General features: G+C 40.8%; 1 protein-coding gene across 1 annotated transcript; it reads left to right on the top strand.

Moving 5' to 3' along the window:
- Nucleotides 1-109: 109 nt before the first annotated feature.
- tars2 (threonyl-tRNA synthetase 2, mitochondrial) lies at nt 110-12306 on the top strand. Its single transcript, XM_044206584.1, has 18 exons — nt 110-1813; nt 2668-2843; nt 2935-3049; nt 3574-3695; nt 4098-4206; nt 4835-4899; nt 5001-5079; nt 5657-5803; nt 5909-6007; nt 7433-7602; nt 7685-7847; nt 8396-8533; nt 9030-9107; nt 10541-10641; nt 11369-11470; nt 11576-11648; nt 11802-11916; nt 12070-12306. The coding sequence occupies exons 1-18, from the start codon at nt 1730-1732 to the stop codon at nt 12210-12212; spliced, it is 2079 nt and encodes a 692-aa protein (XP_044062519.1). The 5' UTR covers nt 110-1729; the 3' UTR covers nt 12213-12306.
- Nucleotides 12307-15309: the final 3003 nt, after the last annotated feature.

Here is a 15309-nt window from a genome sequence, read left to right as displayed (position 1 = left end):
ATGGGCCACACTTGCAGAATTAACTTAATACATTGTGACATAGAAACAGTTTGATGACCCAGTTCCAGTGGAACAGCCACAACCTCGGTCACATTAACAGAATAACACGAATCAATGGCTGTACAGTTATAAAATAACCATTTTAGTTAACATGATGGATGAATTAACTTAATGCATTCATGTTGCACCAACATCTTTTCAGCTACACTGGACATTCAAAGGGAAAAGTTTCATTATGGCCTCTGCCATTATTTGACAGTTAACAGTGAACACATATAGTTAATCGCACAGCCAAACTGTTAGGTCCTTAATGTTAAATACTGATGCTGCGCCTGCACCATTAGGCAAAACTACCAGCTCTCCTTGTTATCTGACGAAGGCCAACAAGAGCTCTTGATTTGAACATGTAGCTTGTTTAACCACCAATCTTCTACGTACATGTGTGCTTTCCATTACATTTCACCATGAGCACATACTGAAGGTGGGCCCATATTTTAACATCCACACTGGGTTTATCAATAATTGGGTCCAACCACAGTAAAATGGTCTAGATTTGGCCAGTTAGAGTGAGATCACTGATTGGTGAGATGAAAACGTATTCAAAGCTGTCTGAATGCACCGTATTTATACAATTAGATGCTTAAATGTATTTTAATATTGATAATAGATTTGATTTCTTTACTATGTAGATAGACCATATTCTTTCCGAAAGTGCTGTAGCTCCCCCAAGTGGCAGTTCAGTGGTACTTCAGGCCTTAAGTCCTGAGGTGTAACACATCTTAGTCTCCATTATGTAGGCTACTACTGTAACTACAGTGGTACTGTTAACTAATTCTTCTGAAAATGTTGAAAACCAAAACATATTCACGTCCCTGGTCAGAATTAACTGAGTTGTTCATTAACTTGTTTAACTTTGTCATAGCAGTCCATCTGAAGGTCATTACTGAACATTACAATGATAACTGCATTCAGATGTAAAGTTTAACATTTAAAAACTTTTTACATTGCGTCTTTGTTGTAATAGTTTCCACGGGGTAGGCTTTAAAATGTGTCCATCATTTGAAGAGTAGCCACAGTGAAGATGGTTGTCGTGAGGGTAAAATATTAATTGTATTAAGTTAGATTTACTTACTGATCTAAAAGACATAAATGCTTCGGGCACTAAACCAGTAGACTTTAAATGCAGGTATAGTCACAGCAGACGGCTCTTAAAGCAAAGTGCGCAGCTGCATAATGGAGCACATCGACTCTGCTGTTCTGCCTTGTTGCCGGTCGTACGGCTGTAGGTCGATGTCTCTGTGTGAAAACACTTTGAGTTGCACACCAGTGGATCGCTGATCCCCTGTGATTATGGAGGGGCTTGTGTTGTTCTTCAGTGTCGCCAGCTCCCAAAGTATGAACTGCTTCGTTTAAACTTCAGCATATTTTAATCCTGTCTGAAATGCCTGATCTGAATGTGCATGGCTTTAGGTGTTAAAATCGAGATGTTATTAACCCTCTAATAACTGCAGATGTACCGTATGTGTAGCTCCTGTGTGGACGCGCACTCTGGCGTGAACGCTCGGGAGCGCGCGCGCTGCTTCATTGCAGCGTCATAGGTTTCCGCCCACGACGTAACCGTTGCTGTCCTAATTCGTGCTTCCGGTGTTATGGCGGCTTGCATAAGTCGGTGACAGTAATGTGAGATATTTTGGAAATGAATGCGTGTGTTTAGGCAGGTGTGTTTAGGATGGCGGTGACGCAGCTGTTTCGGCTGGTTACCTGTCGGTCGGCAGCTCGTGCGACACTTCGCGCACACAGGAGGTACAGCAAGGTGCGCAGGCTTGTTGCTACTGCCGTACAGCAACTACAGCTAACGTTAGCCACCAGTACATTATGTGTTCAGTGTTGAGAGCTGCAGCTGCTCTTGTTGCTTGTCACATGCGGGAATCTATCTGTGTTGTGCTGTAATAACCAAACCAGCTGTCCAGTTAAACTTTATTTCTCTCTAGTTTCAATGTCTGCCATTTTCAGTCATATAGGACATAGTTTGGCACTTGGTTTTTGGACAGACAGCTGTATATTTGTGATGCAGCGAATACACAGTACAGTGTTTTATATGAGTGACATGGGCCCAACCATACCTTCCACCTCCCCCTGCTGTTTCTCATTTGGTTGTGCGGTTCTGTAAAAAAAAATATAAGTAAAATAGTCACAATATTTTTGACTGAATACCTCCAGATAGATTATTTGGGGTATGGCTGTCAGTATTTCATATACAGTTTAATGTAAAGTAGGTGTAGTTTAAAGAAGTTTTTAAAAAGAAGTTAGTGAGAAGCTAATGTGGAGGCATTTCATTTATTTATTCATTAATTACCTTTTTCATTTCATTAATTTAGGTCTAATAGTAATGTATACGTGTGGTATCACTGTACCATAATGACAACACTCAGTTACCAGCTTATTGTGTACGCCTAGTTAAAACTAATGCAGTTTAATACAACAGCAGTAACTCCTACCCTCATGAAGGTCATAATGTTCAGTTTTTGTTGAAACTGGTTTAGAGAGGTGTTTCATGGTAATTTCTGAGGCTGTAGTGTCTGTGGTGCTGTTTTATTGCACTTCTGTCACCCTGTCATCTTTTCACCCTTTTTAACCGTTATCTACATCTTTCCTGTCTGGCTGCAGGTGTGCCCAGCTTTATCTGAGCGACTGCGAGTGTTTGAGTCCCTCAGAGAAAAACAAGGCAATAAGAAGAGAGTTGAAGCTACAGAAACACCCCTCAGTATCCGACTGGCGGACGGCCGGACAGTAAAGGGAACAGCTGGTGTCACCACGCCTCTCTTTGTTGCTCAGAGTGTCCGGTAAATACGTACTGCATACATAAATGTGTTCTCTTGTTGTTTTTGTTTGTACTTCAGTGATATAACAGGGTTTATACATCTGTCCTTGCAGTCTGAAAGGAGCGCTGGTCAGTAAGGTGAATGGGGAGCTGTGGGAGCTTGGACAGCCCCTAGAGGCAGACTGCGAACTACAACTTCTGGGGTTTGACACAGTTGAGGGTAGACAGGTAATCACACCTCTTTTTTAACAGTGCTTTTGTGTTGTTTCAGTTTTTCTGAAATATACTGTGGTTGCATGTGCTTTCTGTCTCATGTATCCTTTTAAGGTGGCTCTAAATCCAGATCTAAAATCACCCTTTCCTTTACTTCAGCGGAAAATATCCTGAGGTCAAGGAAGGAAGTAATGGTAGATTAAATCATAGGTCAGTAAAAGACAAAACATGTCATTAAGAGATTACAAATAAACAAAGTCACATAACATAGCCAGGTGTAACACCTGGATATTGTTAATTGTTGATTATTGCTGCAACAAGTAATTCAAAGATGGTTCTGTGTTTTCTAGGCCAAAGGAGATAGTTAAAGAGGCACTGAAGAATATTTCCTTAGTATTTATAGATTTTCACCAGCTGCTATTTAGATGTTTTTCAGGTCAGTTAGTCTAGATAGGGACCTTCCTAATTCAAAAGGACTATTCAGAACATGCCCTTGATCTCTACACTCAGCCTACTCTGTACCACCCTCCCTTTCTTAGGCAGCATGGAGGACAGGAGCATGTCTCCTGGGCGAAGTGTTGGAGAGGGTGTTTGGTGCAGAGGTGTGCAGAGAAGGAGCGTCAGAGCTCGGGCTTTACTGTGACCACTTGCTGGACAACAGGTGAGATATTTATGTAACTATCTTCAACATAGGACTGTAGGTGCAATCTGTTGCTGGTTTTTAGCCTCAACAGTGTCAAAGTATCACCTGGCCTTGTGCGGACTAGTTGCACTTGTAGAGTGCTTTAAGAATTACTGACCTACACCAACAAAAAAAAAGCGAGAAGCAGACTGCTCAATTATGTCCTCAGGAGCACATTACATTCTTATCTATACATTAGTTTGTATAATGACCCCTTTTCCCTTACAGGGATTATTAAAACAGTCTATATGGAAAGCCTGACCTCTTTTTCCTTCCCCATAATCATCTTGAAGCTGGTGCTTCTTTCCTCACACACTGTGTCTTACTTGCTGCAGATTTTTCTGCTTTTGATTTGATTTTTGATCTGCCCTCCCCACGCAGAACCCTGTCTCTGAGTGATGTGGAGGAGAGATGTAAACAGGCTGCAGCCCTCAAACTTCCTCTGTCCAAACTGGAGCTGAATACAGAAGAGGTCCGAGAGCTCTTCCAGGTCAGTACACCATTTTTACAGCAAGCAGTTTGACTTCTTATAGCAGGAACAGCACAGGTATAACTAATAACACTAACGATTACTCAGTAAAAGGCCTATACCAGATCGCTGGAACTTGCAAAACTGAATGGACTGCTGATGTTATTAATTACAACTGTGCTTTTCTGAAATTACATCAAATGGCTGAAAAAGATTTATTTTAACAATATAATTAATCGATGAGAAGATATTGAATAGTCAATTAGTGTTTTGTTTGCTAATGCTGCTTCTCTGGTGTTTATAAGTTATAAATCTTCATGTAGAGTCTGTGAATTTCTTTGTAATTCACAGTGAGACTAAGAATGAACAGAATAATATAGTATCACAATGAAAAAACCATTGGCAATGTGTTGTGGTGCCAAGTTGAATGCACTGCACCTGTAGCAGCTTATGTAGCTGAGTGTTTATATGTGTTGCCTTTGATATCATGTGAGTAGCAGTGATATTACTCACTGTGTAGTTTATAGTTTGCTGGTGATTTTCTACTGCCCCAGTGTTTACTTTCCGTGGTCAGGCCCCTTCCTATTGTCCTGCTGAACTATGATTATATATGAATATTGTGTGTGTTTTGTGGGTTTTCTTGTTATAGAACAGTAAGCTGAGACTGCAGCTTGTTGAGGAGCAGATGAATGGCCCCACTGTCACAGTATACAGGCATGTATTAATCCACGCACACACACCTGATGTGCACTTAACCCACCAGTGTCTTTTAAACACTCACCAAAAGATTAAACCATCCTTTCTTTGGCACTCAGGTGTGGGGACAGCATAGCAGTCTGCAACGGCCCCCTCCTCCCACACACTGGCCTCCTCAAGGTTTTCAAGATGCTCCAGGTGTGTGTGTGTGTGTAATTATGTCCTCTGCTTGCCTCTTTGTGGTTTTTTTGTTCTTTCTGTTCTCTCCTTAATTTTTTTTATTGAATTACTGCTCCCAAGTATGCCTTGTACATTTGCCATTTTAGTTTTTTAATAATCTTTTTAAAACAAAAGAGTTTCAAGCATTACCATTTAAGAATTTTTGTTTCACACGTGATCATCAAAGATGGTGGGTTCACCTCATCTAATCTAATAGAAATATGTTTTATTTGGACCCATTTGGCACCATCTGTCCTATGGGACACATTCTGGGTAAATGGAATTTCCCTCGTCTGTATTGATCCAGGGAGAGGGAACAGTTTCCATACTGGGCTGTCACTGGGCAGACTGGGATTCCATGGCTGCCCGGATGGAAATATCAGCAGCAGGATGTTTGTTTGTCAGAGGCCAGTTTCCTGTTCTCAGCCCTTACAAACACACTGCCATCCATCAGATGTGCTGTCACCCTTCCTCTTCTGGCTGACCCTCACTCCCCCTTTCTCTTTTGCCACCTCTTTGTTTGCTCATCATTTTCTCTTTATCTGTACCATCCCAGCTGTCGCCTGTGACCCTGGCCAATCAGACAGAGTCCTCAGGTTTGATGCGTCTTATAGGTGTGGCCTTTCCAGGTGAGAGGGACAAGGAGGAGTGGGAGAAGGAGCAGGAGGAGGCGAGGAGGAGGGACCACAGACGCATTGGGACAGTAAGACGATATCTAAATTAGGAGATATGCATAAAATGAGAAAAAAGCAAATGGGTAAAGAATTGTTTTCTGGTCATAAATGCCATGTGTACATGTTTTGCATAGGACCAGGAGCTGTTCTTCTTTAATGACGTGAGTCCAGGCAGTTGCTTTTTTCTGCCTAAAGGAGCCCACATCTACAACACTCTCACTGACTTCATTAAGGTGAACATACACTCTGTGCACTGTGTCACTGACTACGCATAAATGGCCTGCAATAATCTGGCTGCAGACTTAATTCTATATAAGAGCATTTTATAAGAGATCTATAAGAGCAGGGTTACTTCAAAAAAGACACAGACATATTTGCAGTTTCAAGCTTTCCATTTTACTTTAAAACAATCATCAGTACCACGTAGAGGTGTCAGGAAACTACGAGAAAGCTGATTGCTCAGTTACAAAAGCTTAAAACTTAAAATATGCCTCTGTTTTTTGGTGTAACTCTTATACGGGATATTCTAAATATCAGTGGATCTCTGGGTTTATAGAACTGTTCCATTCATATTCCCATTTACATGCTACAGTTCACAGCCTGATTAATCACTGAAGACACTCCCTCCATTTCATAACAGTGTCAGTGGTTCCTTCCAATAATCAAACTCAAACTCACACCCTATCCTTCTGTGTTGTTGTTAATGTGGTAAACTCTTGTGGCGTTATGCAAATTCAGCAATTTAGCAAAAGAAATTGGTGCAGAAGATGTTTTTTTTTGTTGTTTTTTTATTTATACAGAATAGATTAAGATAGAAAAAACATGGAACGTCAAATATAAACACCATTCTGATGGCCACACGGACACAAGTCTGCTTGTACTATTCATTGGCAGAGGGGGCTTACAAATGATAAAATAGTAGTATAGTATATATAGTTTAAGAAAGACCAAGCCAAGGATCCTGGATAAACCTGCATATGCTGTCATTGTGAATTGATAAAGATGTGTCAGTCCCTGCTCCTAAATTGAGTTTAACATGGGTCATTGCTTAGCTTCAGTGTAAAAGGGTAAACGCAGATTTCAGTAATATAGAGTTACAATAGAATGACTGGTATTACTGTATAATCCAATAGACTGTATTTTGATTGGCCATCGCAGACACAAATAGATTGTGAACCATTGCCTTGATTTTCATAAAAGAACACAGTTATAACTTCACCTACACCCTCTGTCACATCTCCAGTGTTGGCACTAAAGCAACCACTTAAAATGAACTGAAACTTTATAACCCTGTTCAGCACTGCTTATGCAACTAAAACTGAAATGTCTTAATTTGATTATGCAAGCTCCAACTATGATCTTTATTTGGGCATAGGTAATCAGAACATGCTTTGTTTCCTTCACTGGGTTAAAAATGTAATATTGTCCATGTTAACATCTTATACACACACACACACACACACACACACACACACACACACACACGTGCATACATTAACATAACAATAAATCTGTTGTGTTGATTGTATCCTGGGGATGTACATGTTCATATCAGCCGTCAGGATATTACTCTTGTTAGCCTTCAATTATTGCACTGTTGTGACAGTCTGACCCTGCACTCATTGTCACACACATCCTTCCTTCCTGACGTCTTGTAGAGTGAATACCGAAGGCGAGGCTTCACCGAGGTCGTGACCCCAACTCTGTACAGCACTGCATTATGGGAGCGCTCGGGCCACTGGGAGCACTACAGCGAGAACATGTTCACTGTGACATCAGAGGGCTCTCAGACCTACGCTCTCAAACCTATGAACTGTCCTGCACACTGGTGAACACACACACACACATTCCTGTACTCTAGAGTCTTCATAGAGACTAAGCAGTGCCTCACTCTCCTTCCTTGTGTTTAGTCTTATGTTTGAGCAGCGTGTTCGCTCGTGGAGGGAGCTTCCTATGCGATGGGCTGACTTTGGGGCGCTGCATCGTAATGAGCTCTCTGGAACGCTGGGAGGGCTCACTCGTGTTCGAAGGTTCTGCCAAGATGATGCTCACATCTTCTGCACGCCTGAGCAGGTGCACATAACATGTATTGTTTTGTTGCAGATTTTCCTTTTCTAGACCACTCCATACTTCTTAAGGTGCTGTGAGTGGGGTATAAACTGAATGGGACACATGTGGAACCAAATTACAGTGATTAGATTGGCTGTACAAATAACTCCTGAGACATTCCAGGAGGCCTCAGACTGGATGAATGAAGGTCTTTGTCCTGTTTAAACATTACACCTCCATATGTGCATATCTGTGGCTGCACAGTCTGTAATCCTGATCCCCTACTTAGTGCCCTGGAAACTTACCACGATACTGATTGCGCTCCTTCAGACCTTCTCTTGGTACCCTGTTAATTCACAGAAATCATAGTCACATGATAATCATCACTCTGTTAGCTTCTGAGATACTAATTTAATCTCTGGAGGTCTTCGGGCTTTACAGTAAATACATTGGCAGATTTCTTTTTTTCTTTTCCCACCCTGATTGGAATTTAAAGTCCTCGGTCTCATTATTTACATTATTATGTCCTCGTGTTGCCCTTGTTTTCAGTTTCTTTCATTCTGTCTTTCCAGCTGCAAGAAGAGATTGTGGCATGTTTGGACTTTGTGAGGCGAGTGTATCAAGTGTTTGGGTTTTCCTTCCACTGCCTTCTGTCTACACGTCCTACGACATGCCTAGGGGAGCCTGAACAGTGGGATAATGCCGAGCAGGTAAACACACATGTATTCACACACACTTTATCATATTGTGGTATTCCAAAATTATACGTAGTCCTAGACAGGCCCAGCTGTTCAAATGCACTGTAAGCTGGATCCAGTTAATCACAGCTATAGAAAAATAATCTTCTTTAAAGCGAAATTACATGGTGTAATGATATCCAATTAATCAGTTATACGAGTAGTGCTTTCCAATAGAGATATGCTCTGTGTCGGGCTGCTGGGTAGATGTATATCTGTAAATCCCCATGGACGCCTTTTTAAGTAGGCACAGCAGCAATTTAAGCTGATTCAATTGAGTGTAATTGAACATTATGGTTCCAAGCTCCCACAGCTCCTTCACACACACACAAACACACCAAAAGACCGACATGACGGTCATAATGTGCATTAATGTATAGCACTTACATTATCTACTAAGCCTACTTACTTAGTGTGCTCTGTGTGTGTGTGTGTGTGTGTGTGTGTGTGTGTGTGTGTGTGTGAGTAGCAGTTGGAGAGGAGTCTGCAGCAGTTTGGTGAATGTTGGGAGTTTAACCCAGGAGACGGAGCCTTCTACGGACCAAAGGTCAGTGGGAAGGGCAACATGCAGTAAGGGAAACTGATTTCCACACACAAGTGTAAATATTGTTTATCAAAGTATCTGCTAACAGCAGCCAAAACATGTTGGGTCCGCCACTCATTTCATTCACTTTCAGTGTTGCCATTTATGCTAAAAGCCACTTTAAAGGATTAGATCGACATTTTGGGAAATACACTTGTTCGCTCAGGTGGAGAGTTAGAGAAGAGAGAAGATCGATACCACTCAGAAGCCCGTATGTTAAATATGAAGCTATGGCCTCCAGTCTTTTAGCTTAGCTTAGCACAAAGACTGGGAACAGAGAAACTGCTCGTCTGGCTCTGTCCAAAGATCAAATAATCTGCCCATCGGTACTTCTAAAGCTTACTAATTAACACGTTATATCGTGTTTGTTTTAAGCCGTACAAAAACCAATGTGTAAAAATGTCATGTTGTGATGTTACGGCGGGTTATTTGTTGGACTATTTCTTGCCCGAGCACGATGGCTTCCTGAAGTCTCCGCTAGTAGCTTGGCAATTTCACTGTGACAATAAAACTCAACAAACGGATATAACATGTTAATTAGTGAACTTTAGAGATGCTGGTAGGTAGATTTTGTTACCTTTGGACAGAGCCAGACTAGCTTTTTCCACTCTTTATGCTAAGGTAAGCTAATTGGCTGTTGGCTGTAACCTTATATTGAACTGACCGATGACATGAGGGTGGTATCAATCCTCTCATGTAACTCTCGGGGAAAAAAACACATTCGTATTTCCTTGTTGATCTATTATAGATAGTCTGTAGATCTAATTTTCCATCTTATCTAATGGATTCTTCTGGGGTCAGGTTATTGGTGTTATGTGACAGATAAGAGAGTGACACAGATGTTTTTGTTTTCCTTCTGGCTCTGCAGTGACACATGTTTAAGCACTAAATGATACAGTTCACACTGTCCCAGACCACAGGAAAAGCAATAAAAACAGAAATGTGACGGTTGTTCATAGAACATTTATAGCCACGTGTTTTTATGAAAATAGAAAGTGGCTTGACTTGAGAATGACCTCGGGTTTTCTCTGAGGCGATTTAGTTGTCACTTTTACTTGTGCAAGAAGTCAGTAAGCATCAAGAGGAAGTCAGCTTCAGGCAGACATTGCATGATGGAGCTCATGTGGAGGCACAGAGAGTAGAGGTAGGTCAAGTCAGGGTGGGGTTAGATACACACCAACACGTTTCATGAAACAAACAAATCATTCCTCACAGCCATCTAGCTAGGGTTTGCTAGCCACAATTAGCTAGATCTGCTTCTCTTGAAAACCCATTTATAACCACTCCTGTCCACAAAAATGCAGTTTGTCCCCAGCAGCATCTGAACTCTGATTTGGAGATTTTGGCTGGAATAGAGAAGTGAAGCCTAATGCAAACACATACATATTTCATCATAGATTGACATCCAGATCAAAGATGCCATTGGCAGACAACACCAGTGTGCCACAATCCAGTTGGACTTCCAGCTGCCAATCAGATTTGACCTTCAGTATGTCGGGTGAGTTATAAATTTCTGCATTTGGCTCTCGATCTCTTAAACATTCCTACATCTGTAGTGATTTAAATCTGCACATTGGCACTTTTGTAGCATATTCTTGTCTGTTTGATAAACCCACAGGCTTCCTGTCTTATAATCGTTCAGGGAATTGATCAAGTTAAATTGGCAGAAATTTAACTTCATAGGGACCTAATTTGATCATGAAAAGTCCTTTATTGAATTTATGAGCACGCTACCTGTTTGTCTCTTAAACCTCTTTTTGCCTCTTGTTAGTCTGCCCTACTTCGCTCATGGTCTCGCTATATCCAAGTGTTTTTGACCACTCTGTTTAGGAGTGAGCAGTAAGGATGAAATCCTCTATCAGAGTATATGTAATTTTATATTGCAACATCAATATTTGTCATGATATAGTACATTTTCTGTTAAAGCAATTAAGAAACCATTTATGCATAAAATAAAGACTGAAGTCTGTTTTTGGTTAATCCAGCAAGTAATTTACAGATCAAGGTACTTTATCACATTGATGCAAAAATAAGAAGACAATAAAAAGACAATATTGCCATAAAACAGCCCTCCTGCCCATTGATTTGCAACATTGCATCATGGCCTAATAATAATCTCAGCTATTAAAGGATAGCTGCTACGGTAAAAAGATCTTCTGACAGATGTCGTCATAACACCCAACTCTATTGATAACCCTTATTTATTGTTTTTACCTTTCTCTCAGTCGAGACGGACAGTTGAGCAGGCCTGTTATGATCCACAGAGCAGTGCTGGGATCACTGGAGAGAATGATCGCTATACTGGCTGAAAACTTTGGAGGGAAATGGTGAGAAGACGTTAATAATCACATGGAGTCGGATGCATTTTATCAGGCTGTTATGATTCTTTAGCAGCACCCTAACCCATCACCTCTCTTCTTAACCCCACCAAGGCCACTGTGGTTGTCCCCAGCGCAGGTCATGGTAATTCCTGTGGGGGGCAACAGTGAGTCATACGGCAAACAGGTCAGTCTATGATTATGATTTCTTTGTGGTACATCAGCAGACCAAGTGTACTTTCTTTCAAACTTTGTTCTTTATGTCAATATTAATTTGCTTGTTGATGTGAGAAGCTCAATACAGATACAATCTTAAAAGAAGTGCCTCTCTTCTCTTAAGGTGGTCCGGCAGTTCCGTGAAGCTGGCTTCATGGCTGATTTGAATGACGATCAGGGAGCAACCTTAAATAAGAAGATTCGCTCTGCTCAGCTGGCCCAGTACAACTACATATTTGGTAAAAATGAATAACATGATGAAAACTGTAGCTACTTAATATACTAAAGCCTCTTAAGTTTACTACACAAACTCAAACTCCCTATTCATCGCTATTGATGTCACCATACCTGATTATGACTATTGAACATTTTATTTTTGTGTTTTTGTCCAGTGGTGGGGGATAAGGAGAGTGAGAGTGGAACAGTGAATGTGAGGAGCAGGGGAGGTAAACAGCTGGGGAGGAGGCCAACAGAGGAGGTGCTGACATCCCTCACACAGCTACGAGACACCAGGAGCAACCGAGATGAGTTTTGATGTAATGTTTCTATTACATGTTCAAGCTGTTATACTTTGGCTTTGTCTGAAGAGGTGGCCGCTAAAATTTGTAATAAAAGTATATAAAAGATTACTTACTTGTTGATTTGTCCATTAATGACATTTGCCGATAAATCTGTCCTAAAAAGTACAGAGAAGAGATTTAAGGCTATTTTAAGATCACCGTCAGTCTGATATCAGCATTACTCAGCTGCAGTTGCAATTTGTTTGCTAAAGCCCATTAAATATGCAAACCTCCTGCTCACGTAAGTCTGTGTCATGATATCAGAATAGAAAACCAGGCATACCTTTAAAAGACTGGAAGAAAGGGGGGATACGGAGGGGAATTTGACTAAAATAGGAGAGGGAGCAGCAGTGTCAGGGCTGTGTGTTTTCATGTGTGTTTAGTAGAAACAGCCAAGTCAAGGTAAAGGTCAGAAGGATTGGAAGTTTTTCCTTTTTAATTGAGAGAGGGCAGCAGGATGGAAAAGACATCAGTCACAACAGTGACACAGAGGGCAAGGGAGAGATGGAGGCGTCTGCTCCGAGAGAATAAAGCGAGTCGACTGGACAAAAGCAACGGCTTCAATAAAGCTTGTTCTGAAACGGGTGGAGTGGATTGAGTGTTTGGTTCTGCCAGAGAGGAAAGGTTCAGGTTCATGCCTATGCTGTAAGCCAGCCACAGATCACCTCAGATTGAAAAAAAAGTCTTAATCAAGCTCAGATTTGACTAAAATATAGTCAATGACGTCCTTGTTTCAAACCCATTGATGTAATAGCACGTTAGTACTCTCAAGAAAGGAGCTTGTGTATTGAAGAAATGCCACTAAATCCTCTTGTTTCTTGACAGGCTGTGGCTGCTAGGAAGGGTAAGTGGGGGAATCACAGAAGGCCATCAGAAGAATTGTGGCTCAATAGTATGGTTTTGAGATATCCATCTGACATTTCTGCTGGCACCCAAATATAATGATTTAGTTTGAGGTGCTTAACGTGTTGAAAACTGACAATTAGACAAGAGTCTACAGCCATGCTAGATACTCTGTGAGATTAAGCCACAGCAGTGCTTTTAGCTAAATGCTAGCATCAGCATGTTAACATGCTGATGTTTAGGAGGTATAATGTTTACCATTTTCTTCTTAGTTTAGCATGTTAGCAAGCTAATATTAGCTAATTAGCACTAAACAGAAAGTACAGCTGAGGCTGATGGGGACATGGATGTCTGTAGTACCAAACAGAATCCCATTCACCTTGAGTGTATTGTGGTGGCAGCATACATTTCATAACACAAGCACATGCAGGCAAAACCAAAAAGAGGAAAATATGTTTTTGGAATTTGGGTGAATTGACCCTTTAAGGCTACACCCTCCCGAGTTCTCTCTTACTGATTTTATTCTTGATATCATACCATGTTAGTATATATAGTAAGGACTCCTTGTTGCAAGCCTGTGCTCTAACTCTGGCTTAGGCTTTGTACAAAATGAGAAGATAAAACAGCCCAGACGGCACAGCTACCAGCCTGCATTGCACAGTTGTTGCGTAGTGATGACACAGACCATTAACTCCAGTAAACACTGAAATCTTTACTTAATAGATAACATATCGGGCTCCCTTCTCCCTCCTCACTTCCCCACTGCTCCCACCCCCTACTATCTCTCACACACACACACACACACACATAAAGCAATCCTTCATTTAACTGGTGGAGTCGCACAGAGTTCATAGGAAATTATTTTTAGCTAAAGGGGTTTACCGAAAAAAGAGCTGCCGTGGGGCAGTAAAAAAAGAAGCTTTTTACAGTATATAGTGAGACAATAAACAGAGGCATAGATGGATATCTACAGCAGTGTAATATAAGAGAGAAGCCCTGTCAATCTATTAAAAGTTAAAGGCCCTAAAAACAGATTTTCTCAATAAGCTTCTTCCTGTTAGTGATGGGGTTCTAAATGAGCGCACTATTTTCTGCTTAAGTTACAACTGTTTTGGTTATTTCACATTAGACATTTCTGTATTTCCTTTTTTCTCTTTACAGGATTTAGCAACATTTGAATCAGAATCTGATGGCAGTTGTTGGGTTGTTTTGTCACTGTCAATTAGGGCTGCAACTAATGGTTATTTATAATCATAATTGATTAATCTGTCGACTATTTTATGTATTGTTTTAAATATAAAATGTCAGAAAATAGAGAAAAATGTGCAGAATTTCCCACAGCCAGAGGTGTCGTATTAAAATGTCTTGTTTTGTCCGACCAACAGTCCAAAACCCAAATATATTCACTTTACTATCATTTATGACAAAGAAAAGCATCAAATTGTAACATTTGAGAAGCTGGAAACAGCAAATGTTTGCTTAAAAAAATGACAAACGATTATCAAAATAGTTGATTAATTTTCTGTTGAATGATTAATAAATTAATTGACTAATCGTTGCAGATCTACTGTTAATCAAATCTGATCAAACTACACCCACACAGTCCTGATGAACCGGATTCATTGAGTTTTTCAGTGTTAAACTCTTCATAAATAATACCTGATGATGTTATTTAACGTTGATTTTTGCTTATGAATATCTGTATTATAGAGAAGTACTTAAGATTTTAAGTTTTCAGGGGTTTTAAGTTTACATTATAATGACAACCAGTACAAAAATGACAGTGGTAGAGTAGAGAAAGTATTTCCTAATAGAAAAACATTTTGCCAGCCCAACTGTGGTTGTAAAGTGACAGATTTTGAGATCACTGTTGTCCTGGAAGTCCAGTTTTCCTGGAGGGAGGCAAGGTGATGGTGACCTAGGCGGGGAGGCAGAGTCGAACAGGCTGGCCGGAGGAAGATAAACAGGCTGCTCTGTATTGTTCTGCTGGTATCACTGAGAAACTGTCACCCTTACTGATTGAAGGCTGAACCTCCCAAAATAGGCCCTGCGGGGCCTGGCTGCCTTTCCCTTCCACCATGTTATAAATAACCTCTGTGTGTGTGTGTGTGTGTGTGTGTGTGTGTGTGTGTGTGTGTGTGTGTGTGTGTGTGTGTTTTAGAGTAGGGGCACGAAAGAAAGAGTGTGTGAGCACAGAGAGAGAAATGTGATGACTGCCAAGGCAGCCTT

Source organism: Siniperca chuatsi, linkage group LG9 (genome assembly GCF_020085105.1).
Source record: "Siniperca chuatsi isolate FFG_IHB_CAS linkage group LG9, ASM2008510v1, whole genome shotgun sequence".
In the NCBI taxonomy this organism is placed as follows: domain Eukaryota; kingdom Metazoa; phylum Chordata; class Actinopteri; order Centrarchiformes; family Sinipercidae; genus Siniperca; species Siniperca chuatsi.
Note: the sequence above shows the minus strand (reverse complement) of the source record. Positions and strands in the feature narration are given on the sequence as shown.

What these genes read in the sequence shown, in the direction of transcription:
- tars2 (XM_044206584.1), top strand. Translation starts at nt 1,730, where the DNA reads ATGGCGGTGACGCAGCTGTTTCGGCTGGTTACCTGTCGGTCGGCAGCT. An exon ending in ACACAGTTGAGGGTAGACAG is followed by an intron (nt 3,050 to 3,573) that starts GTAATCACACCT and finishes TCCCTTTCTTAG; the next exon opens with GCAGCATGGAGGACAGGAGC. An exon ending in AGTGGGATAATGCCGAGCAG is followed by an intron (nt 8,534 to 9,029) that starts GTAAACACACAT and finishes GTGTGTGAGTAG; the next exon opens with CAGTTGGAGAGGAGTCTGCA.